Source organism: Lagenorhynchus albirostris, chromosome 13 (assembly GCF_949774975.1).
Source record: "Lagenorhynchus albirostris chromosome 13, mLagAlb1.1, whole genome shotgun sequence".
Classification (NCBI taxonomy): Eukaryota; Metazoa; Chordata; class Mammalia; order Artiodactyla; family Delphinidae; genus Lagenorhynchus; species Lagenorhynchus albirostris.
The window spans coordinates 82,350,944-82,378,854 of record NC_083107.1 but is presented as its reverse complement, the minus strand read 5'-3'; the positions used below and the strand labels follow the sequence as shown (position 1 = coordinate 82,378,854).

General features: G+C 45.3%; 1 protein-coding gene across 3 annotated transcripts in view; it reads left to right on the top strand.

Annotated features, from left to right (window-relative positions):
• Positions 1-27,115, top strand: part of GRHL1 (grainyhead like transcription factor 1) — a 46,078-nt gene extending 18,963 nt beyond the window's left edge. For all 3 annotated transcript variants that reach the window (XM_060169172.1, XM_060169176.1, XM_060169175.1), the window contains exons 9-16: positions 12,148-12,306; positions 16,548-16,599; positions 17,870-18,009; positions 19,085-19,122; positions 21,214-21,305; positions 21,643-21,728; positions 24,219-24,283; positions 25,462-27,115. In XM_060169172.1, coding sequence (XP_060025155.1) covers positions 12,148-12,306; positions 16,548-16,599; positions 17,870-18,009; positions 19,085-19,122; positions 21,214-21,305; positions 21,643-21,728; positions 24,219-24,283; positions 25,462-25,576 — 747 coding nt within the window. In that variant the 3' untranslated portion in view covers positions 25,577-27,115. The remainder of the gene's footprint in view (positions 1-12,147; positions 12,307-16,547; positions 16,600-17,869; positions 18,010-19,084; positions 19,123-21,213; positions 21,306-21,642; positions 21,729-24,218; positions 24,284-25,461) is intronic.
• The last annotated feature ends 796 nt before the right edge of the window (positions 27,116-27,911 follow it).

The following is a 27,911-nucleotide window of genomic DNA, read 5'->3' as shown; positions in this document are numbered from 1 at the left end:
GGCAAGAGGTCCATCCTGAATCCGGTGGACCTTCAGAACCTGCAGGTAACAAAAGCACACATTTATCGCTGCACACACCTGAGGGTGAGGGCCAAGTCATGATGTTTCTGGTTGGACAAGGGGGACACGTGGCAGCTGAAGAAAGCCTCGTTTAGTAGTGAAACTTGCGTCTTGTGAAACGGATTTGAGGCACCGTGTCTGGTCAGCCACTAGAAAAGTGCTGTCACTTGAACTTGGTTTTCAGTCTTTTTTTTGGTGGGGGAGAGTTCAGGTTTTTCCCCATCCTCCACCCTGCCCATGTCACGAAACAATGAGCTCCTCTCTAGAGCTTTTTCTTTTTGACACTTTGTCACATTAACCCTCCTGTTCCTGGTCCTTCCTGGAAATTCCATCTCCAGTGGTTTTCTAAATCTGTCATTTCAACCAGTTTTGCTACTTGTAAGCTAAACCAGAGGGCTTTGACCCTGCCCAGACATTTTTAGTCATAACTGAATTTACCTGGAATAGAGGTTTCAGGGCAATGCAGGGTCTGGGATTTCAGGGGGTTTTTATTTGGCAGATCTTCTTCATCCGAGACTCCAAATCTGGTAGTAAATATAAGTGAACTCTACGTTAATTCCTCAGGGGCTTTTTCTTTAGCTTTTTAAAGTTCACAGTATCTAATTAGAGACTTTGATTGGAAGTCAGCTTCCTGCCAAGTCTTCCCTTATGACCTGTCTGCTCCCCTGCCCTACTCTGTGCCTAGAGATGCTGGAATGTGGCCGGTGTTTGCCTTGTGTCACACCTGCATCCAGATTTTCGTATTTCAAACAAACGTTCTACTTATTTGGGACAACACGTGCCCGATCACTGTATCTGGCAAGTGTCCTTAAGGTCACCAGGCCCTGCTTGTAGGATATGACAGAGGGAAGATGGGCCGCAGGTGCCTCCAGAATGTTCCTCCCTCTCTCTGTTTCTCTCTTCGGGACTCTTCCCTGGCCCTCTGCAATCTTTGCAGGAACTAAGGCTGCGTGTGGGCGGCGTGGGAAGGCAACACTGTGGCAACAGTAAGGGTGATGACTGCATCCTTGTTTTGTCTTTGGGGAAACGCCCCATGCCACGTCCATGTGAGAAGATTGCAAGTTAGTGCTTTGCTCTTCCCACACCCCTTTCCTCGCTGCCCCAGCCTTCCACTTCTTTTCTCTTGATGGTTGGTTGACGGTCTGCGGAAGAACACAGATACTAGTTGCACGTTTGAAGGCTTTTCGTTCGTGCTGATGTTATTCCGTAGTGGGATTTTTTTACTCACCTCACGTCATAAGAATAGTGGGGAAGCGTGACTTTCCTAGGATTAGCTGGTGAATCAGCAGTGGAACTGGATCCTGCTTCTGAGTTTATGACTCAGTCTCTGATACCTTCTGGGGCTTAATTAATTAATTAGACCTGCACATCGGGAGAAAGTAGGGGAGCAACAAGGCTCATACAGAACTAAGATAATCAGGCTTTGTTTGGTTTGGGGTTTTTTTGGTTGGGGGGGAGGGAATGTTGATTAAGATTGTGTCTGCTGGGGCTTCCCTGGTGGCGCAGAGGTTGGGAGTCCGCCTGCCGATGCAGGGGACGTGGGTTCGTACCCTGGTCCGGGAAGACCCCACATGCCGCGGAGCGACTGGGCCCGTGAGCCATGGCCGCTGAGCCTGCGTCTGGAGCCTGTGGTCCGCAACGGGAGAGGCCACAACAGTGAGAGGCCCGCGTACCGCAAACAAAACAAAAAAAAAACAACAACAAAAAAGATTGTGTCTGCTGTATAATGCTCAATAAGTGTTCCTGTCTGATGAGACTTTAGAATTGGATCTTGATTTCTTCCTTTAAACTGTTTCCCACTCCATTGGTTTCAGCCGGCATAACTTCATATATGCATATTGGGAAAATAGTGATTGTATTCTAATTAGCACCGTTGGATTTGGTGAGAATAAACTGTGTTATTGACCTCATTATAATTTCATTTATCAGAAGGTTTCTAAGAAAAGCTACTGAGAAATATTTTAGAGTGATCTTTTTGACTGATATGGAAGAGAGTTAAATTAAAACTTGTTCTAGGGCTTCTGCTTTCAACTTAGTAGATCAGTTACATCCCAGGAATGAGGTTAGGAATGTGATCTCTTTATTTGACTAAGTTGAATTTTAATACTAGAAATGGGTTAGAGCGATAAAGACTCCCAGAGGCAGCGGGGACGGTGCCCGTGACGGCTGTCACTGTCTGACGGGGCGAGCCATCTTTAAGTCCCTTGCGCGTTAGGAAGTCACAGAGGGAATTGGCGTAGACTCCCCACGTGATCTGGGGTATAGGACCTTGACCTCATGCCTCCTGAGCAAAAAGGGACCTTCTGCTCACAGCCATTTGGGGGTCAGTTTTTCCCCTACTTCACTGAACAGTTTTTCCGTTAGGTTCTTCTTCAAGCTTTCTGTGCTTCATTGTGTCATTGTGGTTTCAAGAGCACAGATTTGGAGCAGGAAGCATGGGTCCTGGTTTTGTCTTTGTCATCTGTGTACCGTGTGTCTGTATCTTCAGAGCCTGAACCTCAGCCATGGTTGGACACTGTCTTTCTTGAATTGAAAGGTGTTGAGTAGCCAGATTCTGAACCATGTGATGCTCGTGTTAAAGGTAAATGTTTCCAGGGAACACAACAGGGATAAGTGCATTCTTGGGACATAAAACATTTTTCAGTTATCAGCTTTGTGAAGTGTCTTCCATAGTTAAATCAGCCCATTTTCCTTTTTTCTTTTCTTCCTTCTATTAGATCTTTTCTCTTTTCTTGCGTATATTTACCAAGCAATTAGAACTCACTTGAACTATCTGAATGTGCACCATAATACACAGTGCACACGTGTAATTTTGACACAGGGTAATCAGGCATGCTCTCAGCTCTGTAGGCTGACACTTTTCCAAAAGTCTGTTGTATATAATCTGACTTAAAAGAGCAAAACACCATTCTCCCTTGAAAATTTTTTTCAGTCATTGTTGATCAATTTAACTCATTCTAACATCCTTCCAGGAAATTCTCTGCAGGCTAGTTATCAATTGCTCCTGTGTGAAAGGACCGGCTAGAAGTCATGCTGCAGAGAGTTGACTTTCTCAGCTGTACGTTCATTCATTCAGCAAATTATTCACTGTGCTTCTTTTTGCAGGCAATAAGGGAGGGAATAAAAGACGATGCAAGCAGAAAGCCTGTCCTCAAAAGAGGTGACACTCTCTGTGTGATGATACAGGTCTTAAGTGAGGTTTTAAAATGCTCTTTAGATTTCCAGGGCAAAGGGGTACTTTCAGCTAAGGGAGTCAAAGGCTTTATGGAAGAGATGGCACTGGGCACCATGCTTTGAGAGATTGCAGCCGCAGAATATTTTTGCACAGGCTGTTTGGTGGGACCTTTTTTCTTCCTTATTTTTCCCCCACAGAGTAGCTGTTGTGAATTTAAGTGGAAACGAGGCACCTGGAACACCTTACTTAGTCTGCAGAGGTGCTGTGACACATTGAGGCCCAGACATTGCAGTGCAGGAAGCAACATTGGGATTTGTCTGCGGCAACACTCTAATCTTGCAGGAAAGTTGTAGATGTTACCACACCTGTCAATATGACACAAAACTACAATGAAGGGATAACATGCTTAGTTATCAAATACAGACTGTTAGGTACCTGTAGTTTCTGTAATGGAAAGATGGTCACTGTAGGTAATGTTTTAAAGTATAAACGTGAATAGATGCTGTAGAAAATTACCTCATGGCTCCCTATGTGAATTTATCTCTGCCCTAGAACTTACCTGTCTGTCTCTATATATACATCAGTGAGCCTCTAAATTCCATAACCTTTTCCAAATTGGGGGGGTATATAGAGTCCATTTAATTATTCATTCAACAAATATTTATTTAATGTCCAGTATGTATAAAGAGCTGCTTGTTATCCTCAGTTCTACCAAGATGACCTAGGTGTTCACATCTGCTTGGAGGAAGGATGTGATCATAAATAACCTGTGAACTTGGGCAGCAAGTTACCTAACCTCTAAACTTCATCTGTGAAATGGGGTCAGAGTAGAACCAATTTCATAGGTTGTTTTGAGGGCCAAAGAGTCAGTACACTGCAAGAGTACAGTAAATGGAACTCAGAGATCATAGCAGCATGTAGTTTTATTTGGCTGGAGTTTATGAATTTGGGGTCCTTCATTCAGTGAACACGTATTTCTTATTGGCCAGGCACTGCAAGGATGCCTTGGGAATGTAAAGGTGAGTGGGACGTGGCCCAGTTCTCAGGAAATTCAAAATTTAGTGGAGAAGATTGCCATTCTAGTACTTACAGTGATAAAAGTAAACACAGAGGAATAGAACTTACCTTGGAATAGGAAGATCAGAGAAGGTTTCTCAAGGGTGACACTTGAGTGGGTCCTAAAGGATAAGAACTAGCTGAGCACTCAGAGCCCAGAATGAGCCTATAAACTGGATGTGTGTGAGTACAGAGCTCAGATCGGGGCTGGACATCCAAGGCAAGTGGGCGACCAGATCCTGAAGGCCCTGTGGTGCACCTAGTGAGGACCTTGGACGTCTCCCTGTAAATGATTCGTCTCAAACCCTTGGGACTGTGGACCAAGTATATTGGGGTTGGAATTTCTTTGCATTTTCAATTCAGTGATTAGACTTTTAAAATCACAAGTATATTCTGGTGCCAGTTGCTGCCAGGAGGCTTCAGTGCTAGTGTTTGTGCTTAGGTGTTAGGTTTGAGATAGATAAAGTCCAGGTGAATCCTTAGGGTGCTGTGTGATCAAACATTATGTAGCTGTTTGAATAGAGTCGTATTTCTCAGACTAGGACTGGATATGTTTTTAGGGGTTGAGGAACTTTTTTTTCTCTTTTAAAAAGGATACGTGTATTATTCACATTTGAGAAGTGCTGCTCTAGGTGGTGGAAAATATGGCTGGAAAGGCGGATTGCATCACATACGGCATTTGACTGCTGAGGAATTTAGTCTATTACATAGGCAGTGGTGAGTGACTGAAAATTGTTGAGTAAGAATAAGTGATTAAGATTCTGTGGTGATACTGGTGTTTGGTGATTGCCTAATGTCAGGGAAGCAGCCTCTCTTTTTTCATTTCTTTTCCTGATCTGTAGCCATTTTACTGTTTAAAGGGCGCTCTCCTAGAGGCCAGAAGAAAGAAGGGTTAATTTATGTAAATTTATATTAGCTCTTTTTTTTTTGTCGAGTCTTTTCATTTGTTTTTTTTTTGAGGGGGAGCACTGTTGTGTGTATTTAAAGTTTTGTGAGGATTTGAAGCTTGTTAAATTAAGATTTGAAGTTAATAGCTGGATTTTTATATACCTATGGTTTTTCTATCTCTCATTACCAGCTTTTAATTCAGTACCATTTAGTAGTAATAGGCATTAGGAGAATACAAAAAATATACTAAACACTGGAAGAAATTTTTAAAATGGGTGACACATAATTCCTGCCATCAAGGGGCTTAGAGCACTTATAATCACAGTGTGACAGAGTGACCAAGTGTTCAGTAGAGGTGACGGGGGTGTGGATACCAGGCCCTTGGCCTGAAATAGAAGCTCACAGTAGGGCCACAGGGTGCTGGGGGCAAGGCTACTTACTACAATGTGATAGATAGTAAAACAGGGTTGTAATTCTTTTGGGGTAGTTAGAGAACGCATCTCAGAGAAGTTATATCAGCTGTTACTAGGTCTTTATTTATAAGAGAGATGTCAGTAGAGGATGGAATAAAATTTACTTTAAATTGAGGGGCAGAGAAAATAAAGATCCCCAAAGTGTGTGTAAAAATTCCTGTAAAGCAGGTGTGAAGCTAGAATGGGAGTTTGGAGCTGGGTTTTGGAGGGCCTTAAGAATTTGGGTCCCTTCCTTCAGACTCTGGAGAAGCACTGCAGGTTACTTATGACTTAGTTGTCCCGGTCACTGAGGTGACATTATGTGGCTGGACGCCTGTGGCCTCTCCCTCGTATGAGCATTATGCTTTGTTACTCTATTGTAGTGTAAACATCAGAGCCCTTAAAAAGAAAACTTTATCCCTTAAAAAAACTTAATTAAAAAGAAAACTTTATCCAAACTGTCATAAGAGTGGTTCATATAATGTTCTTAGTGAATCTAAAGGTTCACATTTTGAAATTTTTTATTCCACTCATTGAGAAAACCATATTGTGGAAGTCAAATGATTTTCACCATTTTAGAAGCAATGTTATAATAATGTGTAAAATTCCACCTAAATCTCTCAGTGGGGAAAAAAATTAAAACTATATTATTTGGCTGTCAGGTTCTTGTACAGGAATAATAATATAGAATGAGTATTACTGTTGTGGTAACTTTTTGAAAAGGAACCGCCTTTTTATTTATGAAAATTATCCTAGTGTATTTAAGTTAGTCAGTTTCATCATTTAGCTTCTGACTCACCTGCTTATAATTTTTGTAACTTCTTCCTGATGAATTCCAAGTGCATTGTTAATGCTTTCTTCCTGTGAATTAGGTGGGTGAAAAATTATTTCTAGAATATCTCCCCACAAATGAAACTCACTTGTCAAAGCTCATACATCTGACTACTCCCTTTAGACTAGAGACTCCATACGTTTTCTGGAATTGTGCCTTGGTTTGTGGTATTGATGGTAAAGCCCCCAAAGAACAGGCGACTTGGGGGTTTATAAAATTTGTTCTCAGTTGCTTTCACTCTACGACTGGGAAATGAACTGCTGATGGTGACCTGTGTTTTGAGCAGACTAGTTCCCTGTGTCTTTCTTCTCCTTTTCTTTCCATTTGAGGAGTAACAGTGGACACAGCAGCTGGCTGGTGAACAGTATTGTGCGGCTGCCATAATGCTTCCTGGAAAAATCATCGTAAATTAGTTCAAGATCTGATTTCTTGTTGGTTCTGTGCTTATAAACATTTGGAATGAAAAAAATCTATACAAGTTACTCCTTTGATAATGTAAATCTTTATTCTGTTGTTTTTTTCTCATTTTCAAACTGAGGTTTGAAAACAAGATTAAATCTTTTGAAAAATTCTAAGTGCATGAAAACAAAATTAAATTTCTTGAGAAGTTCTAAGTGCATGAATTCTTGGCCAAGAATGAGGAACTGTCTTAGAAAAACGGGCTGGACATTTAAAGAGGAATCTTGCTGAGCATCTTTCCACCTGTTGAGCAGGGTTTTTTGTGGTTAGTTTTTTTTTCTCTCTAGTGATTTTAGGTGGGAACATTAGTTGCTCATCTTTTGAGATTTGTTCCAATTATTTGAATAAAATCAAACTTTTCCTCCAAATAAATGGCAAGGAAGTATGAAAACAGAGAAAAGGTCATTACTTGAGTTCTTAAAGATCTTTATTTATGTCATTCTAGAGAAGGAAGGTTGTGTATCTTTCAGCCTACTCTCAGACTTCAGAAATAAGGCGTTTTAAGTGTGTATGTGTGTGTGGCTGTGTGTGTGGATGCACACACACGTGTGTTGTATAGAAGAGGAGTTGGATGTGTAATAATCCATCTTCCTTTTCACCTCTTTCCCACCTTCTGTAGGTGATATTGGAGTTTTTCTGTAATCTCACTATAGAAAATATTTCTCTGCACAATGAGTATGGTCTGAACATTTGTTTTATCCAGAGTTGGGTGACTTGGCCTGTTGTCCAAGGCCAAGTCAAGGCCAAGTCACCCAAGGTAGAACCCAGTCCAGGTGTTAACACGGTGAGGAGCAGAAGACATCCGCCATGTTGCTGCCCCAGGACCCAGAGCACAGCTCTGCCTCGTGTCCTACACTTGCTCTCTCCCTCTTTTGGGTGCTGCTGATTAAAGATTGTCACCTTCCTAAATAAAGATTCACAGACACTGACTGAGCTTCTCCAGCAGAACTTAGTGTAGTCCGTCCACGAGCGTGGGCTGCATTGATCAAGAGTGTGGGTGTGTGGGTGAAGGTCACACTAATGGGAAGTCCATAGCCGGTATCTTCTCAGGAGGTCACCTGCGGGGAGAGTGGAAATACTGAACTACAAAAAGTGGGGGTAGTGCTTCCTCGCTGTTTTTACCACATTGTGATGTCGTAAGGATCAGTTACTATCCCGGCAGCTTAGAGAATGGTGTAGCTCGGGGGGTCAGCAAACTACAGCTCTCAGGCCCTGGCCAGCCAGGGGCCTGTTTATGTGAATAATGATTTTTCAAGATACCGCCACCCACATCTGTTCATGTATCATCTGTGGCGGCTTTCGCACCGTTACTGTGGAGTTGGGTGGTTGCATGTGGCCCACAAAGGCGAAAACTCCCATCAGGCCCTTTTGCAGAAAAAGGTGACCCACTGCTGATGTAGATAAATACGAGAAAGTGCTTTAGGTGTCCGCATTGAACTTCTTCTTGGTCGTGTTTGTTCACTGCTCCCTCGGCATCTTCCTCCTCTTGCTAAAAACCTGTGTGCTGAGCGTGTGCTGTGTACCAGGCCCCAGGAACAGGAATGGCTGCTTGAACGTTGTATCTGTCCTCTGCGGGCACGACGCCACCGGCCAGTCTCACACCCGAACGCACAGTTCATCCACACACGTCAACCCCCATGAAAACCAAACGTCCCGTGAGGGTTAACCATAAGAAGTGAAGTCTGACAGGCTTTTAATAGGTTTTTTCCTGGTCTCTGTCTTCTAAAGTAGGAGTTCTTGAGAATTTACACGACCTTATTGAATAGCAAAGTTGAGCAGATGCTTTCATCTTTATCTTTCCTTTGATTAAATGAATATTATTCTTATTTGATAGGGCTGTACCTCTGTAAAAAAATTTTTTTTAATTAAAAACAACCTGATGGGATACATATAAATACATGTAAGCACATCGGAACTCTTTCAAGAAAGGAAACCATATATTGGGACTCGTTTTAATAACCTCAGAGTTTTGGAGCCAAAGGAGATCTTTGATCGCTCAAAGTGTGTAAGTACATAGAAGATTAATTACTTGACGGCAGTGGTTTCTATCCTGGCCGATCACGAGAATTACCCAGGGAGGACCTAAGACAGTTCTCGAGCCCGAAACCCACCCCAGGCGTGGGAGCAGGAACTGTAGACGTGGCCTCACCGTCACCGTCTCCGGTACAGGCTGACAGCCCGGGGATTCCAGGCGAGTCAGGGTGTGAAGCACTCGAGCTCCCAGGCAGGATTATGCTCCGGCCACATTTCGAGAACCACTGCTTTGTAAGAGTCTTAATTTTATACAGGTAGCTAGTAGATAACTTTAAGTGGCAACTTCACATGGTACTCTTAAAAGAACACGATTTGTAAAAAGTTGATTGATCAACGTATTACACAAAATTATTGTCACTAGAAATACAGAGTAGGGATATAGGATTCATCATCTTTCAGTGTAAGTATGCTGGGACTGCAGTTAAAAGTCATCTAGAGATCGTCGTCTAATCCAACCCTGTGTTTGACAGTGGGGGACCCTTGCCCACATCACAGCACAGTTAGTGACAGAGCTGGGACCAAAACTTAGGCGTTTTGCTTCTCAGACCAAAGCCTTTCCTGCTGACCACATTACCTCTTGCTAGAACATATATCAGGCATCTTGCACCCTTGCCAGCCTTTGGTGTCCCCCTCAGGGCCAGCTGTCCCTGTGACCGTCCGGCTTGTTCTTGTGCCGCCCCCATTTTTCTCCTGCAGGGCTTCAGCCCACCGTTGCTGTACCTCATGTCCCTGGCCTAGATACCGCACAGCCCGTTCACTGTTCACTGGTATGTTTGTGTGTTTAGCTAGAGAAGGTGGCACTTTTTTAATGCTGAGTTAGGGACGCCGTACCCGTTCTCTGACACATTTAGAACACCGCCAGGTTTAGAAAGAGTTGATATGAAAATAGGAGAAGCATGTCCATAAGAAAGCAATTGTAAGTGATCATGAATAACAGTGAGAGTAATGCCTTTCTGAAGGCTCCGTGTTTATACTGATCCTGGGATCTGGCTCCTGCTTATTTTTCTGCTTTGAATAGAAACTTGACACTGGGAAGCAAGGGCAGGTTAGGTTTTAGGTTGGATTACCATGAAACCCTCTTGTAAAGGGAATACCACTTTGGGTCAGAGACTTCCTGGAATTGTTGAGGGTAAAGTGTAACTTTCCCAGGCACCTGTTTTTGAGTTAGGAATCGAGCCGGGTGGCCTGGAATGATGGAGAAAATTTCAGATTTTCCATTTAGTTGTAAAATGAAAAATGTGGTTTGGTTACTTTATGTGCTCAGTTGTTTGCGTGAACTATTGTCTTTCTGTCTGCCTTTCTGTTTGTCCTTCTTTCATCTATTCCATAGACTATCTTTTTAACTTTGATTTATGGATTATATATGAAACGGTTTTAAAAAAACGTATAGGAAAAGATATAAAGCCAAAGCACGAAGTTTCTGTAGTGGATTTGAAATTCATGTGTGCCACTTTTGCCTACATATCTAGATTTGTGTATTTAAAAAATTAGAGCAATTTGCTTATTTGCTGAAAATTACTTAAATGAAAAGAAAAAATCATAGGTAAGATAAGGCAGTCCTAGATCAGGAACCGTGTCAAGTGGAGAAATGGACCCAGCCTGCTGAGTATTTACGATCTAGTCAGGGACATAAAACATACACGTATAAAAATGGCAAACCATTCCAGGTAGTAAAGAAAAGCCAAGTGATTTGTCTATAGGATAAAAAGTTGGTTTGGGAAACAGAGGCAGCCGGGAGTGAAGGGGGAAAGTCTTTTATATGAATCCCAGCCCTTTGCTTTCTACCCTGGGGACAGTTTAAAAAGTCTCTCCAGGCCTCACCTGTAAACAGAGGATAACAGGCCCTCCAGGCTGTGCTGACGACACCAGGTCACGTGTGTAAGGTGCATGCCCAGCACGACCGCTCAGTGCTGTCGGCTCCGCGTCACAGTGCGGGCTGAATGCAGACAGTCTGGGAGCAGGGCCTTGAGTCGGACCTTTAGATGGAGAGCAGCAGAGAGGAGCTGTGGAGGGGACTGGACCGGGACAGGAGGGGACAGGAGCAGGAAGAGGGACAAGGACCGAGGGGAGGCAGGGCCACGCTGCCAGCGCGTCCTCGGCTTGAGAGGGCGGACGGGGCTGAGCGGAGGGGGGCGAGTGAGGGATTTGGACAAGTTCTCAGTTATTTTAGGATGTTTTGGTCTCTTCCTACTTTAAAACAGTATATAGACTAGAACAAGAATAGAAACCCTGGTTCAGCATTTTGCATACCTTCTGGAGAGCGCTCTTTGTCCTGTGGCTAGAATTCTTTTCTCCTTACCCTCTGTTCCCGCTCCGTGCTCTCTTATCTTACCTTCTTACAGGTTCTCCCCCCTATGCTGACTGCAACGTCTCCCTCCCTCTCTGGGTCCTGCTTCAGCCAGCGGCACCCCTCACGACTGTGGCGGATCTGTTCTTGGTTGTTAGGACTTCAGGGTTGTCACCTCATGCAGGTCTGGCAGGAATCCAGAGTAAGGGTCTAGGGTCTTTGAAATGTGCCAACCGGTTTTAAAAACTGTAATTCCAATAATACCCACTATGTGGTGCTCATGCATCAAAATAAATTCTAAAACTAAAGCATTGACGGGGAGCTCAAAAACCTATGACCAAGTGTGGAGAGCTTAAAATCCAGGGTCACAAACACGGGGCAGGGCGGGGGCGTGGGGAATGGAGCGTGTTCGTGATCTGTACAAGGTTCACCTGGGTCTCTCTAAGGAACAGTTACCTAAATTCCAGAATATTTGGACATAGATGTTACAGGTCATCCTAGGAGGTGGTATAGACATAAAGACAGGCGGATCCCCAAAGAGTTCATTGCAAGCTCTAACACAGCTGCAAAGAGAATGTGTACCATTTGGAACATTCAAAAATGACATCAAGAAAGACAGCCAGCCTCAGCCCCACCGTATGATACTAAATAAGTGTTCTGGGGGAGAACTGGCAGGGGGTCGAAGCTGCTGTCTGTTTTTTCCCTTTAAGGTCTGCATTCTTATGACCAAAGGTGGTTTTAAAATAAATCCTTTGTTACCTCTTTAAAAAATCTTTTAAACAAGAAGCTGAGCTCTCATTTAGAACATATTTGGGTAGGTTCAGTGACGTTACTGTTTCTACAAGCTGTGCAAAGGTTGACCATCAGTGCCTGGCGCTTACAGAACCTTTCCTTTGCTTTGCAGGTTTTCATCTCCGTGAACTGCTTAAGCACAGATTTCTCTTCTCAGAAAGGTGTGAAGGGGTTGCCTCTGAACATTCAGATCGACACCTATAGCTATAACAACCGCAGCAACAAGCCTGTGCATCGGGCGTACTGCCAGATAAAAGTCTTCTGTGACAAGGTAAGGCTGCCGACTCGGCAGGGACACTTAGAATACAGCGTGCAAGGGGCACCCTTCCTCACAGGAAAAGACCAGGAGCTATTTAAGTTCAATAAGAATGTATTGCTGATAATATAAAATAGCTTATTTTAAATAAGCAATTCATGTTTTAGCCACGCAAAATCACATTATATAGGGGAGAAAAATAATCTCCTTTTGACTGAAAAACTGGAGGGGTCGATGAGCACATTTTGTCAGGCGTGTCCGATAGGGTGGCACACAGGGACTCATGCCAGCTGCACCCAATCCTTGGTGGCCCCTCAGCTTACGGGGACCTGCAGGCCACAGCTGCGGTGTTGGAGCTCTTCCTGAACTCTGGGTCTGAGGACTCTGCGCCTGTGTTATCACTGGCTCATCTCCCTCCAGGCTGTTTGGCAAGTTGTCAGCCAGCTCACTAAGGCAGGAGAAAGTGAGCTGCAGATTCTTCTTGACAGCAGCAGGTAGGCAGGAAGAGAGAGCACAGGCCCAAATGATGTCAGTGTCATTTCTGTTCTCTGGTATGACGCCCTTTTTTCTGGAGAAGAGATGTGCACTTTTGCCAGGTGCAGAGCGAGGGGCTCAGCTGGATTAAATCCAGAGAGAAGCTATAGGCCCACGCTGGTTTGGGGTTTGGAGACAGTGGTATCCTCAAGAATGGGGCGGAGCCGTCTGCCGAACTAAGATTGAAGAAGACTCTGACTTTCCCCACTCGGAAATATTGGACTGTATTGTTTTTGTCCGTCTCCTCTTTTCATCCTATTAAAACCTCTCTGTTATTAAGATTTTTAGAAGGTACTAGGAAACTGGCAGTGTATTTGCCATCAGGGGTCTGGTATCCTGGCCTGTGTTCTGGGTGCACAGAGCAAGCATGCGGCCCTACGTGGATGAGCCTGAGGCCCTCCAGGCCCAGAGGACTCCCTCAAACACCCAGGCTCAGCGATGTCTACCGAGTACCGGCCATGTGCCTGATAATGTGCTAGGTGTATTAGTCCTCTGCTGCTGTTAACAAATTACCACGAACTTAGTGGCTGAAAACTACACACATCCATCATCTTACAGTTCTGTAGGTCAGAAGTCTGACCCAAGCCTTACTGGGCTAAAATCAAGGTGTTGGAAGACTGATTCCTTTCTGGAGTCTCTAGGGGAGAACCTGTTTCCTTGCTTCTCTGCTTTCCAGAGGCCGCCCGCGTTCCTTGGCTCATGGCCCCTTCCATCTTCAGAGCCATCCTCACACGTGCTCCTCTGGCTCGCCTGCTGTTGAGGACCCTTGTGATTAGATTGGGCTCACGCAGGTGCCCCAGGAGACTCTTGCTGCCTTAAAGTCAGCTGGGGAGCAGCCTCCTTCTCCTTTGCTGTGTAAGCTGACAGAGTCACAGGTTCGAGGGTTCAGACGTGGACAGCTTTGAGGGGCGTTAGTCTACCCACCGCAGTGCTTTAACATGTGCTGCATTTTACAAATGACAAGTTACATCTGCTGTAGAGCAGGGATTTCTGACCCTAAGTCACATCTCTTTCCTTCATACCACATTCTTCTTTTTAGCCAAAAGACAAACTATTGCGATGTCCATGTTCTTTTTTAAAAAATCTAGGGAGAAATTAAAGTTTTATCCGTTTAAAATGTTTTCTGACATCTGCTGTTTCTGTTATTTATTTATTTATGGCTGCATTGGGTCTTTGTTGCTGCGCCCGGGTTTCTCTAGTTGCAGCAAGCGGGAGCTACTCTACTTTGCCATGCACGGGCTTCTCATTGCGGTGGCTTCTCTTGTGGATCACAGGCTCTAGGCACGTGGGCTTCAGTAGTTGCAGCACGCGGGCTGAGTAGTTGTGGCTTGCGGGCTCTGGAGCACAGGCTCAGTAGTTGTGGCGCACGGGCTTAGCTGCTCCGCAGCATGTGGGATCTTCCTGGGCCAGGGCTTGAAGCCGTGTCCCCTGCACCGTCAGGCGGACTCTCAACCACTGCGCCACCAGGGAAGCCGTCCACTGGCTTTTGAACACGTGGACTGAGGCCCCGGTGACCGTGTTCATGTCTGGTTTCCATGTCAGTTCTGGGCTGTTTCAGTGCTTTGGTCACATCCTCCTCACTCTTGGTCTCCGGCCTCCCCGCATGCCTGGCATCTCACTGGACACCAGACGTGTGAGTTTCACCTTGTTGGGTGCTGGATGTTTCTGTCATCCTGTGCATCTTCTTGAGCCTTGTCCTGAGATCTAGTGAAGTTCCTTGGAAACAGGCTGACCTTCCCAGGTGTCCCGTTTGCCGGCTGCTGGGCGTGTCTGGAGCAGCGCTCAGTGCCAGGCTGTTCTTCCCCACGGCTGAGGCGAGCTCTTCCTGGCTCTTCTACCCAGTGCCCATGAATTATCCGTTTTTCCAGTCTGATCGCTGGCATCGGGCGCTGCTTCTGGCCCTGGCCTAGTCTTTTCAGATGTTTTCTGCTCCCCGACTGTGGGTGGCTTCCTCACACCGTGCGCTCTCGGTGCTCTGCTGAGTGTGTGGGGCCCTCTGAAGACATCCAGGGTTCTTTCTCTCCCAGCTTTCCTCTTTGCCACTTTGCCTGCCGCCTTGATCTCTCTGCTTCGCCTCTGCCTTCTCATTCCGAGGAATCTGGCTCGTGGAGACCCCCGGACATCCCTCCCTGGGCCGCAGCCTGGAAACTCTGGAGGGTGCTCAGCACCTGGGGGTCTCGCCTCACTGGTTTCCCGTTTCTAGGGAATTGCTCCTCTTTGTTGCCTGGTGGCTGGGGCCTTCAGAATCCTTGTTTCATGCACTTGGTCATTCTGCCAGTTGTTTCTGAGCAGAGGGTAAATCTTGAGCGGAAGCAAAAGCCCCTTCTCATTCTTTGTAGATGTAGCTGATAAATAAGGAGGAAAGTGTCCTGTTTTGTAAAACTCCTTTTAGGGAATATAACTTACCATCTACATGAAGTTATTGTTAGACCATTAGAAGGACCTGAGAGATACCGACCAACTCCAGTCGGTAACTCGAGAAGACTGGTGATGTCTGCCTGTTCTCCTCCGTCAGGGAGGTGATGTTTGCGTCAGTATCACGTAGCAATGTTGATGAGCAGGTTGTATGTTTACTGGTACATTAGTGGAGCAACACCTTCTAAAAGGCAGAAGGGGGTTTTGTATTCCGTATTTTAAAATGTGGTTTTGTTGTACAATCGTGCCAAAATCAGTGGGATGATTTTTACTGCCTCTCTTTGCTATTAGGGAATTTATTTACAGAAAAGTAAGTCACCTTAAGTCAAGTAAGTTCATACCTGAATAACTTTGTAAAGAAATCTACGTCATCCAGAAAAAATGCCAGTAGGTCAAGCAAAATGACTGACGAATAGTTTTGTTTTTATTGCACTTGCTTGCTTACTTTCAGGTCGTGCTTGTTACTAACAGGCTTGTGGGTTCAGCTGTGTGACAGTGCCGTTCTCTGTGTGGTTGGAGCACACTGTGTACCTATGTCCTCTTTGTAGGCCTGGGAGCATACTTTTTCTCTCTTAGGTGCCTGCAGATTTCTAGTTAAATGTTTGCTTTTGTGAGTCACAGGTGGTCCTATCTGTCACTTAGTAGATGCCAAGTCCTTGGACAAAATCAGTTTTCAGTGACCACATTGCCCATACAGGAAAGTACACTCAAAGCAGGGTTAACTTGTGTTTTTTCTTTCATTTTCTTGTTAATAGACAACGAGAAAAGCCACTTGTCTTTGAAGCCAGTGTGTGGTACATTAATGGATTTTCTTAACTTTCCATTTAACCTGGCCACGTCCATTGTTGAGGGGAATTTTGCTCTATTTGTTTTGTTTTGTTTTGTTGCGGTACGCGGGCCTCTCACTGTTGTGGCCTCTCCCGTTACGGAGCACAGGCTCCAGACGCGCAGGCTCAGCGGCCATGGCTCACGGGCCCAGCCGCTCCGCGGCATGTGGGATCTTCCCGGACCGGGCCACGAATCCGTGTCCTCTGCATCGGCAGGCGGACTCTCAACCACTGCGCCACCAGGGAAGCCCTATTTGTTTGTTTTTTGAATAAGTGTTTTCCTGTGATTTCATATAGTTAAAAATAGTTTTAAGAATGGGCTTTTTAGAGGAGACTACTGTGATAAGCTTCATGAGTATAATAAGCAATGCAGCTCATGTCCAAAGAGGAGATATTTTCCCCCCATAGGTCAGGATAAGAGTTAAATATTTTCAAGAGGATCAGATCAACAGCACCGTGTCTTGTCTTCTCTTGACCTAGGGAGCTGAACGGAAAATCAGGGATGAAGAACGAAAACAAAGCAAAAGAAAAGGCAAGTGTACTGACCCCAGCTCCCAGTTGAATGCCTGTAAGTAGAAGTGTTTTCACCAAGCATTTTAGACCTTTTCCGTTCAAAACAGTGACTTGAAGGCTTCAAGCAGAAGATAGAGTAGTGGATATTCTTTACTGCTGTGAGGTGTAGCTTTGCTTCCTTTAACCAGGTACAAGGACAGATGAGGGCTGAACTAAGTCATTTTCTGGGGAACTGCAGGAAGGATTCCTGAGTTTCTCCAGAGTTCAGACGATTTTGCCTGTCAGTTCTGGTTCAGGTTGCTGGCTCCAGTCCTGAAAAATAACACACAGTCCGCCCGAATAGCTCATGATGAAATTGGAACTTGTCTAGGTTTTTAAGAATAACACTCTTTGGAATTCAGGTTGTCTTCATTCCAAATGAGTGTGGTGGTCTTATGTTGAGTATTCTGACATTTGCAGAATCTGTAGGGCTTCTGTTTGGACATGGCACTGGGAAAGCTTTTTTTCTTTTTCTTTTTTAATGTGACCAGCATTCATGTTCACAAAATCCTGTAGCTTTCAGCTAAAAGGAAAAAAAAAAAAAGGAAGCTGCTGTGTGCAGGCAGCGCTTCATCCACAGTGTGCGGGCGGCCGCGCCTGTCCTCTTCGTGTCTGGCGCCCAGCAGACGTGGCCTGAGTGCAACAGTCAGGGTTCTCTCGCTGGCATCACGCTGCAGCCTCACGACGTCACTTCAGAGAGCAGCTAACTGGCTAGGAAAGCTCGTCACTAAGCACCGCAGGGTGGGGGCTGATGGGGTCTGTAATTCAATTAATAAGAGTTAGATCGTCATGCTGACTCTCAACCTCCCTGAGGTTCGGTTCTGAAGATGAGGGTCTGAAGTTGAGGTTCGTGTTCTGAATTCAAGCGTACATCGCTGTCAGAAGAAATTATCTGATGAGGAGAGCGAGGGTGAAATTACTTCCAAATTATGTTTATACAATCATAAGTTTTAGCCTTTCAGGCAGAAACTCAGCATGCTTTGCCTCTGTTCTGGATCTCAGGTTGTGTGTCTGTGTGTGCTTAAAGATGGCTTTTTCTCTCCTGAGCTGTGCAATTGATTTTAGTGCAAATACAAACAACCTGTTCCTTCACATAAGCTGTGATTTTTCTCAGTTCAGGCAGCATGACCTGTATTTGATATTCTTCTACAATTTAAGTTTCTTAAACAGTGAGGAAAATGCTCTGTGGCCTGCATCCAGTCTGCGTATGTAAGCTGTTGACTGTGGTGTCCTCATTTTTTTTTTTTAAGTTTCTGATGTCAAAGTACCACTGCTTCCCTCTCACAAACGAATGGATATCACGGTTTTCAAGCCCTTCATTGATCTCGACACGCAGCCTGTCCTCTTCATTCCTGACGTGCACTTTGCCAACCTTCAGCGGGGCGCTCACGTAGGTAACCAGGATCCCAGGGTGGCTGCAAGGAAGTGAAACTCCGCAGAAAGAAAGGCTTTGGCATTGTTCATGGCAAGCAGAAGCCAAAACTTCGTGAGGTCTGGCCAGTGTTAGGTGTCAGCTCTTTGGAGTGTTCGGTTTGGGCACCATGATGTCCATGCGGTCAAGTGTGTGTAAGCATTGTTGGTGGAACCCCAGTACAAGACCCGGCAAGTTAATTCTGTGTGGATTTATCTATTTGTATCTTATCTCATTTAAAGGATACTGGAATAGTAACAGAATTTGGAGTTTGAGTCAGTGATCCTGTGAATTTAACTTACATGGGTCTGGACAGGAGGGAAAAGCCAGTGGAATGCCTGGGGTGGGATCCTTAATGGAATAAAGAACATCTGAGGGCTCTATCTGTGGTTTAAGTTAGGGGATCATCATTGGCACATGTTTGGCTGTGTTTGGGCGGCTAATGTGAAATTTAACAAATACGCAGTCAGCTTTGCTTGGAGCAGAAACTCAGTGGAGGTAGGAACTGGGTGGAGTGGAGCGTGCCCGCCAAGCTGAGCTCAGAGAAATACCCCAAAGACATCTGCCATGCGCTGTGTATGCAGATTCCTACAGACAGATGAGTTTTCAGAATTCTTCAGGAAAGTCACTGCCAGTGTCTTCAGTTTCTAATGAGAAGCTTTGGGGTGAGCAGGGGTCAGCAGTCTTGTGCTGTAAAGGGTCAAATAATAAACATTGTAGGCTTTTGGGGGTCAGACGGTCTCTGTTGTGACCACTCACCTGTGCCACTGTGGGGTCAGAAGCACCATAAACGCTGTGCCATGAATGGGTGTGGCCGTGTGCCAATAATAAGCAGGCACGGGGCCAGGCTTGTCTCGTGGGCTATAGTTTGCCAACCCCTGAGTTAGAGGAGTTCAGGACATCCCCAAGAATCTGGGCATTGAAAAATAAGGCTAGAAGGTTTTGTATGAGATTGGTCACATTCAAAATTATTTTCATTTTAGGAATAATTCATTTAAGGTCTAAAGTATCTTAGCATATTCTTGAAAAGCAATCTTTTTTTTTTTGGTCTTAGGTCCTTCCCATTGCCTCAGAAGAATTGGAGGGTGAAGGGTAAGATTTATGTTTTGTTTTAGCAAATTCTTTTTATTTTGAAACAATCTCAAACATATAGAATAATTATAATACAAAGAACTCATTTTTCCCTGAGCCATTTGAGAGTAAGTTGCGGACCCAGTGACCCATGCATCATTCCTAAATACTTTGGTGTATGTTTCCACAAATGAGGATGTTCTCCTGCGTAAAGAAGTCAGGATATTGACATTGAGACCTTAGTACCATCCAGTCCATGTTCCCATCCAGGCTTTGCCATTTGTTCCAGTGATATCCTTTATGGCAAGAAAAGGTCCAGTTCAGACTCCCACAGTGTATTTAGTTGTCCTGTCTCCTTAATCTCCTTCAATCTGGAACGGCCTCAATCTCTCCTTGACTTTCCTGAGCTAATACTTCTGAAGGTTACAGACCCGTTGTTCTGCAGGACATCCCTCTGTCTGGGTCTGTCCTCGTTTCTTCTTGGTTGGGGTAGATGATGCGTCTTGGCGGGAACGTCACAGACAAGGCCCTGCTCTCAGTGTGTCCTGTGGGGGGCACACACTTTCAGGGCACCCTGCGGCTGGTGACGTTCGCTCTGATTGCTGGATTCAGGCGGTGTCTACCAGGCTTCTCACTGTGGAGTTACTCTTCTCCTTTTGTAGTAAGTGTTTTGAGGGGAGGTGCTTTGTAGCTTTGTAAATATCTCATTCCTTGCCGCACTTTGCATTTCTTCATTTACATGTTTATATCAGCACGGACTCGTGGTTTCTGCTCACACTGTCCCGGGGCTACGGGGTCCCTCAAGCTTGCCCCTGGATCCCTTTGACACGACCCTCCTGTCCTCACTGCTTGAGCACTTCCTCACTTTCAGGCAGAGTGTGTTCCAGGCACTTGCGTTTTCCCTTCTCCGGCCCTCAAATCAGCCTCTTCTCCAAGAAGCCCTGGTTCTTTGTGGAGACTGGGCTTTAGAAACCCAGAGGCGGCCTCTGGGTGTGCTTGTTGCTGTTGAGGTGTTGCCGCTCCCCGTACCTGGGGGCACCCTCCTTGGCCCACACCAGCAGCCCTCCCGCTCAGCACTCTACCATGTTGAGGGTCCAGTCCCCCTCTTTGGGCCACCCTGGCTCCCCGTGCCCACCCAAATTGGCCACAGGCCTTCTCTCTGCCTCTTTAACTCATTGTATTCTCAGACATAAATCCTGCAGGTGCTTTCGTGGGAGGCCTATTACATGCCGGAAGCTGAGACGGAGTATCTTAAGGGCCAGCCTCTATTCTTGAAGTGATGATTCTGCTCAGAAGCAAACACTTATTTAATTTTCAGTGTTTTTTACTATTTTCTTGCTCACCTACTCTGAACCTCACAACATTGAACACCGCATAACTTTGAAAGCCAATCACTCTGATCTTTTCACTTCTTTCTCCAAACGTACTATAAACATCTCCCCTTTGTATTTCCGCTGACACTGCTGTATTTTAACCCTTTGGAGTTTTATGCTACGATTGTCTCCAAAGTCCTCCAACTGGTTCTTCTGCTTGTAGGTCCTGGAGTTCCCTCCAATCTCTACCACACACTGATTACAGCATTCTTGTCTCACAGAACTTTCAGATTCCCTGATAACTGCAACATAAAATCTAGAATTCCTCAGAGCTGAATGATCAAGATTTTCCAGATTAGATTTATCTTCTTTTGGAACATTCTGTTTCAGCCAGCCTGGCTTTGCATTTTCCAGCTCACACTTCCTCCCTTTTTTGACATGCCCTCTCCTCTGTTACCACCTTCATGTACGTCTCAGATCCCACCTCCTTCATAAGTGTTTTCCTGAAAAGAAACTGCGTTCCCACACCGGCAGCTTGAGCCGTGTAAGAACAGCCAGGGTGTCTGGCAGGTGCCTGAGTGAGTATAGTCCCAGCTCTGCCATTCAGTAGTGCGAGCCTGGTTCACTTGGCATCTTTCCTTGGGCCTCAGATTTTCATCCACAAAATAAGGAAGCTGGACCAGATAGAGAACGAAGGTCATTTTAAATCTAAGATTCAGCGATACACCCCCAAACTCCTTTTGTTTCTGCAAGTGATTTAAGGTGAAGTCACTAATTGCATACTTCGGATCACCTGCAGGTCTAACTTGAAAAGGGGACCTTATGGCTCGGAAGACGATTTTGTGATCCCTCCTCCTGCTAAGCTGAGCCGGGTAGAAGAACCAAAGAGAGGTGCGTTGGTTTACATTTCCTAGTGGGAGTTTTCAGTGGGAAGTGAGCTCTGAATTTGTCAAAAGCATACACTGCTCAAACAGATCTCATCAGTGTTGACTTCCTTGGGTGTTCCTCCGTCAGACCAGCTCCTGGCTTGAGCTGGGCCCTCCAGCAGAGTTAAAAGAAGCTGAAAGCTGTGTTCCTTAAGACAGATTTTATATCGGTTCGTGTTTGCTGTCCTTGATGTGGACATCTCCTTTTATTTTAGCCAATACCCACGGTCTTTTCTCTTATTTTGCTCCTGTCAATGAAGTGCACTTTTCTTTTTCCCTCCTTATTCCCAATTGGGGGTCAGTGCTGCTCTATGTGCGGAAGGAGTCGGAAGAAGTCTTCGATGCCCTGATGCTCAAGACTCCGTCTTTGAAAGGCCTGATGGAAGCTGTAAGTAAGAGGAACTTTGTGGTCCTCTTTAAAAAGTAAAAAGAAACTTACATAGAATTTGATTGGAACAAACCTTACCAGAACATCCGGATTTGTGTGCGGTACTGAAGCCCTTCCTGAGCCCCGGCGCCCTGTCTGTGGCTGCAGCACGTGCCACGTTTTACCCCACGTCCCAAGGTCCTCAGCGGCTGCAGGGCTGTCCCCACCTCAGACCGCTGCACCCAGCGCACTGGTTGGTAGACAGCAATCGCTCAGCAATGTCTAATCCTCTGAATTGAGTGAATTTGTGATGACCTATGGAATGGTTTAATTTTCATAGACTTGGTTAAAGGGAGATTGCCACTTAAACGACTTAGAAGCCGGCAAAAGTTAATTTTAGTGAATAAAATCTTAAAAACTTCACGTGTAAAACAGTGGCTCCTTGGTCTGCCTTTGCAACTCCTGATCTGGGGCGTGACCGAACTTGTGTCAAGATCTTACTCAGAGCCTGTTCATGGAAATGTAGACGTGTGACCAGAGACAACCACAGCCCCTCCTGCAGGATCTCAGCAAAGGGCCCACAGCAAACTGACCCCAGCCTGCCCTTAAGACATCAGAGAGAGATGTGAGAAGGGTGCCACGCTGATCTTGGCTTTGCCCCAGGGTGAAATTCAAGGAATCAGCACCGTGTCTTGATATTTATCAACCTCGGCCCCTGTAAATCATCGGGATCTTTGAGCTCGAAGCACGCCTGTAACTGGGCTGGAGATAGGTTTCTCCCCCCACCCCCCCACCCCTGACTACTGCAGTGTGTTGGATTCATTTAAGAAACATTTGTTAAGGGCCTGCTTTGTGCCAGGCACCGTTCTGGGGCCCTGGAGTTAGAAAGGTACGTGACAGTGCCAAATGGAGCTTAGATTCTAGTTAGGAAGATAGAGACAATAACGTAAACGAAGACATTACTGTGTAATTTGCCAGGTACTGGTAAATGCGATGGAGAAAACTAAAGCAGGGCAGCGGGACAGAGGCTGGGGGCGCTATCGCTCAGCCCCTCAGGGAGCTCCGCGTTCACAGCGCCTCTTAGCCCGTTCCTGCCACCCGTAGCCCTCTGCTTCCTGCGATTTCTCCTGGGTCCCTCTGGCTTACCTTGTCTTCTGACGGCCCTTCTTAACAATCACGCAAACTGTTGATTATGGGGAGAGGAGAATGTGAAAAAAAGACTCACTATGCCGAATATAACTTGTTCACAACTCATGAGGAATTCATTACAGTCTTGCATCTCCTGGGCGGGGATTACATAAATATACAAAGAATTACTATCCAGTGATACAGAAAAGAAATGAACTTGTTTGTATGATGGGAGCTTGGGTTTGGTTTGAAATGTGTATTTTTGTTAGATTGAAAGTGATCTGAAGGTTGGTCTTCTGAGGCCCGGTTTTCAGGGCCCCCTGGAGCTGTGCTCTTCAGACTGAGGCTGGGTGGGCAGTGACCCCAGTGTGGGAGTGGTCTGCACAGCAGTGCAGATAAAGCGTTTGATCTGGACTGAATCAGCTGTTTGTCCTGTAGTAATCCATCCCCTTCCTGTACAGATAGCGCCTGTGCCCTGAGAGGAAAACCTCCAAAGTTTGTACCGTACTGATTTCATCACACTCTGTGGACCACCCATCGGTCATGAAGGGAGGAGGGGCCACACGTTGGCCGGAGCCTCGCTGCCCTCTGGAGAGGCTCTGGGCAGCCCTGGCAGAGGTGCAGGCCTTGCTGTGATCGGGGCCTTGGTGTTCCTTCTGGGCTGTGGGATGTGAAATCATTTCTTTCCTTCTCATAATTCTGTCCCCGAAATTAACCCCTGCTTTGTGCTGGACACGTTTTAATCCCACAGCAGTCCTGGGGTGGGCGAGGTGAGATAAGAGGAGGCTGAGGGTTAGAAAGGTCACCTGCCAGTGGAGGGTGAGTCAGAACTGATCCCCCTTAGGTGTGTCTGACTCCAAAGCAGGCCTTTATGTGCTGATTAAAGCACCTGTGACAAGGTGGATGTGTGTCATTGTACGCTTGTCAAAGCCCGTGGACGTACAGCTCAGAGAGGGAACCCGAGTGGATGGTGGACTTCAGTTCCTAATGGCGACTGAGTCGCCACAGTGTCCGCTCAATCACACACAGCAAGTGCAGCACACGGGTATGGGGGGCAGCGAGCAGCTCTGTACTTCCCGCTCAGTTTCTCTAGAAACATAAAACTGCTCTGTGAGGTATTAATTTAAAAAAAACTATGGCCATATAATAGACTTCTGACATCTGTAATCTTGCGAGAAATAACAAACACCCGATTCCAGCTTTCTCCAAAGGCAGGTAACACCCCTCCCCAGGATACAGACAGGCTCTCATCTGTGTCTTTGCATGTGCATTTGTGAGAAATGGAAAGTCGAGTGTCTGAACCACTATATTAGTATATATATTGTTTGTTTTTTCAAGCCATGAAAACAGCATTTTGTGATTATTTTTCTTTTACTCTTTCAGATCTCAGACAAATATGATGTTCCCCAAGACAAGATTGGGAAAATATTCAAGAAGTGTAAAAAAGGGTGAGCAGTGACTGGCATTCTTAGTACCTCTAAATAGTGTTAATATTATATAACGTTCATGTTATTCATGTGCATTTGTGCCCAGTCAAGAACCAGTTCTAGAAGCATCAATGCAAGAATGTATTTTTTCTTACTAAATTATCCCATAAAGTTGATTTACTTTTCTAGGACATTTTTATGGTTGTTTTTCAAGTAGAGTCTTTGTTCTTCCCATGCTTGGCTGCAGTGCAGTGGCTCCAAATTCCAGAACACGTGATGAAATTTACTAAGGATGACAATCGCTACACCGTTTATTGAGCCCTGTTGTGAGTCAGGCACTGAGCTGGGCGCTTGGTGTGTTATTTAATTCTCATGTTACCCTAAGACAGGCGCTACTACTCATAGTTTTTAGACGAGGCAGCCGAGGCCCAGAGAGCCTGAGAGGCTTGTCCAAGAGCAGGTGGTGAGTTAGCGCTGAGGCCACGACTCAAGCTCTGTTTCGACGACTGCAAAACCTTTGCCCTTCCCACTCCATCCTCCTGCCCTGGATCATGTTTTCAATGGCAGAATGTTGCTTCTTTGTCCAGAAGTTAATATTTTTAGTACTGTTTTACTTAAGCGTCTGTGCTGTGTGGCATGGGTAAGCAGGGTATAGAATAAGAATTTTTTGGCTGAATTCTAAAGCAAATGGAATTTTCTAGATGGGCCTAGTGGGAACGGTGGGACTTGATAGTAGTAGTTCAGCTAAACCTTAAGGGTAATTAAATTAAAGGGAAGATAATTTGTCAGGGAGCCCTGGCTTCAGGTCATGTAGGTTCATCTTACTGATGTGCTTTCGAAAGCTGGACCAATGAAGTGCTCCTCTGTAGGCTTATTTTGTTCATTATAATAAATGCTGTTTATTGAATGATTACTACATGCTGAAATAATAACAATAGCTAAGCTAGTGTGTTTTCTTTATCACATGCCCTGCATGGCAAGTGTTTTACTTGAGTCCCTCGTTTAATCCCGACAGTAATCTCACAAGGTGGGCACTACTGTTAATAGCCGTTTCGCAGATGAGGAGGTGGAGGCGTAGGGAGGTTTCAGCAGTCGCCTCCCGCATCCTAGCTAGTAAGGGGCAGAGCTGACGGTGAGGGCTGGGCCTGCCGGCAGAGCGGGCAGCACTGAGTGGGTCTGTCTCGGCTCCCCTCTTGCAGGATCCTGGTGAACATGGACGACAACATCGTGAAGCATTACTCCAACGAAGACACCTTCCAGCTGCAGATCGAAGAGGCCGGGGGGCTGTACAAACTCACCCTCACCGAGATCTGAGGGCGCCCCGGCCCACGACTCCCAGCGAGCTCAGGGAAGCTGTCACGTGGGCCTTTGGGTTGGCAAGCCGCAGGTTCCCCGGTCGGCCACCTTCTGAACGTGGGTGGATGTCAGTGGAAGGGGGGTTCCTTTCCAGTTGGAGATGGCGCTGCGTTTGGCTTGGAGATAGCATTGACTGTATTGCATTGGCGTTTTTCAGATGACAGAGAAAGCATGTACCACGATGTTTGAATTTTCTGATATAAATACTTAGCATTAAAAGTGAAAACTTTGTTCCAAGATTTACTAGATCACCTGGGAACCTTAAGGTATCTGCTACGTTATTTATAAAAATATTATCTCTTCAGTGCTAGTGGGCCCTGCTCACTAGTGCACCTCAGACTCGGTGTAACTGTGACCGCCTCAGGTTAGGGGCGCGGCACCCCAAGAGGACCAGGTGCGCCCTTTCTCCCTCGGCCTCTTATTCCCCAGTAAATGTTTACTCCAATAGGGCAAGTTACCGAAGTCTTCCTTTGCAACTCTCTCCAACATATCAACTGCCTCTCTCATGAAGAACCTAAACGGTTACGGTGTGCGTCCGTGAAAGCTAAAGCTGCGTGTATGTAAGTGCAATACGTCTTGAAGGCCCGTGTCTGTAAATGTGTACATACCTGTCTTATATAAATAGATAATATATACATGTGGTGTCCGTGTACATATAGTGAAGAGATGTGATAAGGGCTACCTTAAAGACTTTCTTGAGACGAGAGGATAAGTTATTTTCGATCACCTACACCCAGCAGATAGCATACTGCGCTTAGTGGAACCCACTCCGACGCTTTCTTTGCGTTTTCCCAAACACAGCAGTCATTCGGTAGCATAGCAAAACCTTCTCAAACGACAGAGATTCTGTTTGCTCTTGCAAATGTTATTATGTGGATGTCAGCACTGATTAACAAATGAAGTAAAGGAAAAAACACTGCTGCAGCTCATGACTGCTGTGTCTGCTAGTATCAGTCAGGTGGACCTGACAGAGGGAATAAACACAGTAATCGTAACAGGTACTGTGATTACTGTGAACTGGTGACACAACTCAAGACGGAGTTCTTCCTGATCTTCCTGTTATGAGAAATGACTTCTGTTTTATCATGTTCCGGAACCTTCAAGCTTTAGTTGTCTAGTGTGCTAACAATTCTAGAAAGCATTCATGAATTTATGAGACTGTGTTACTATGGCAGGGGAACGTTTTGTACACAAGTTGAAATACATAAAAATCCTAAAAAGTGTAATTTTGTAACGGAACTAAAACCGCAGGTACCTTTAGGCTCAGGGAGGTAGGTTATTTGTATAAGTAGGGTTGATAGTTACATTCTTACCTTAAAATATTCTAATGAAGTATGTGAACTAAATTGCTGGTTTTCTAAGATAAGATATTATGGGACACGGGTCATATAAACAATATTTTGTATTTTGTTTTATGGGATCGATTTTGTCTTGTTTTTAATTGTACAATTGAAGATGTATGTTAAACCAAAGGGATTAAATTTTATATGTCTATTTCGTAATATGTCATTTCCTGTTATTCAGTTTGACTTTTTCCTTTCATTAGTCAGTAAAGCAAAATCTGAGATCTTAAAATAGTAGAGCTGAAAAGAATCACCTTAGCATTTTCTCCTTATTTCCCAACATGTATATCTGGGTCTCTTCCTTCCTCTTAATTTTTCCTTAGACGGGTCTGAAATGATCCAAGTAATTGTTAACTGAGGCGGCCCTGAATTAGTTTTCAACTACTTCCAAAATTTAACCACAAAAGCTTAAGAGAAACGCTTTCAGACCTAAAACCTTAGTGTTCTTGGTTTTTAAAAGCTTAACAGAAAACGTCTATTCCCTGGTGGTCCAGTGGTTAGGACTTGGTGCTTTCACTGTGAGGGCCGGGGTTCCATCCCTGGTCGGGGAACTAAGATCTCATAAGCTGTGCAGTGCAGCCACAAAAAAGGAATAAAAATCTACCAGTAATGTCTCAGTTCATCAGAATTTCTAAGTCAAACGGCTATTGTAAGCATATGCAGGTAATCTAGGGCCTAAATGTGATAGACACTAAAATATATTTCTAGTGAACACATGATCACGTGAAGGAAGTAAACTCCCTGATAGATGTCCTGCAATATCTGTGCACCTTGCACTGTAATCCTTGGGCCACACGTCAGAACTTCTGAGGCGCGGACTCCGCTCCTGGTCACCCAGCGGCTCCAGAGCCTGTGGGCTGAGGCCCACATGTCCTCTTCCTGCGGGGCCTTCCTAGACTCCTCTGCCCGGTCCCCTCACACCCCCTGCCTTCCCGCCTCTGGGTTTCTTT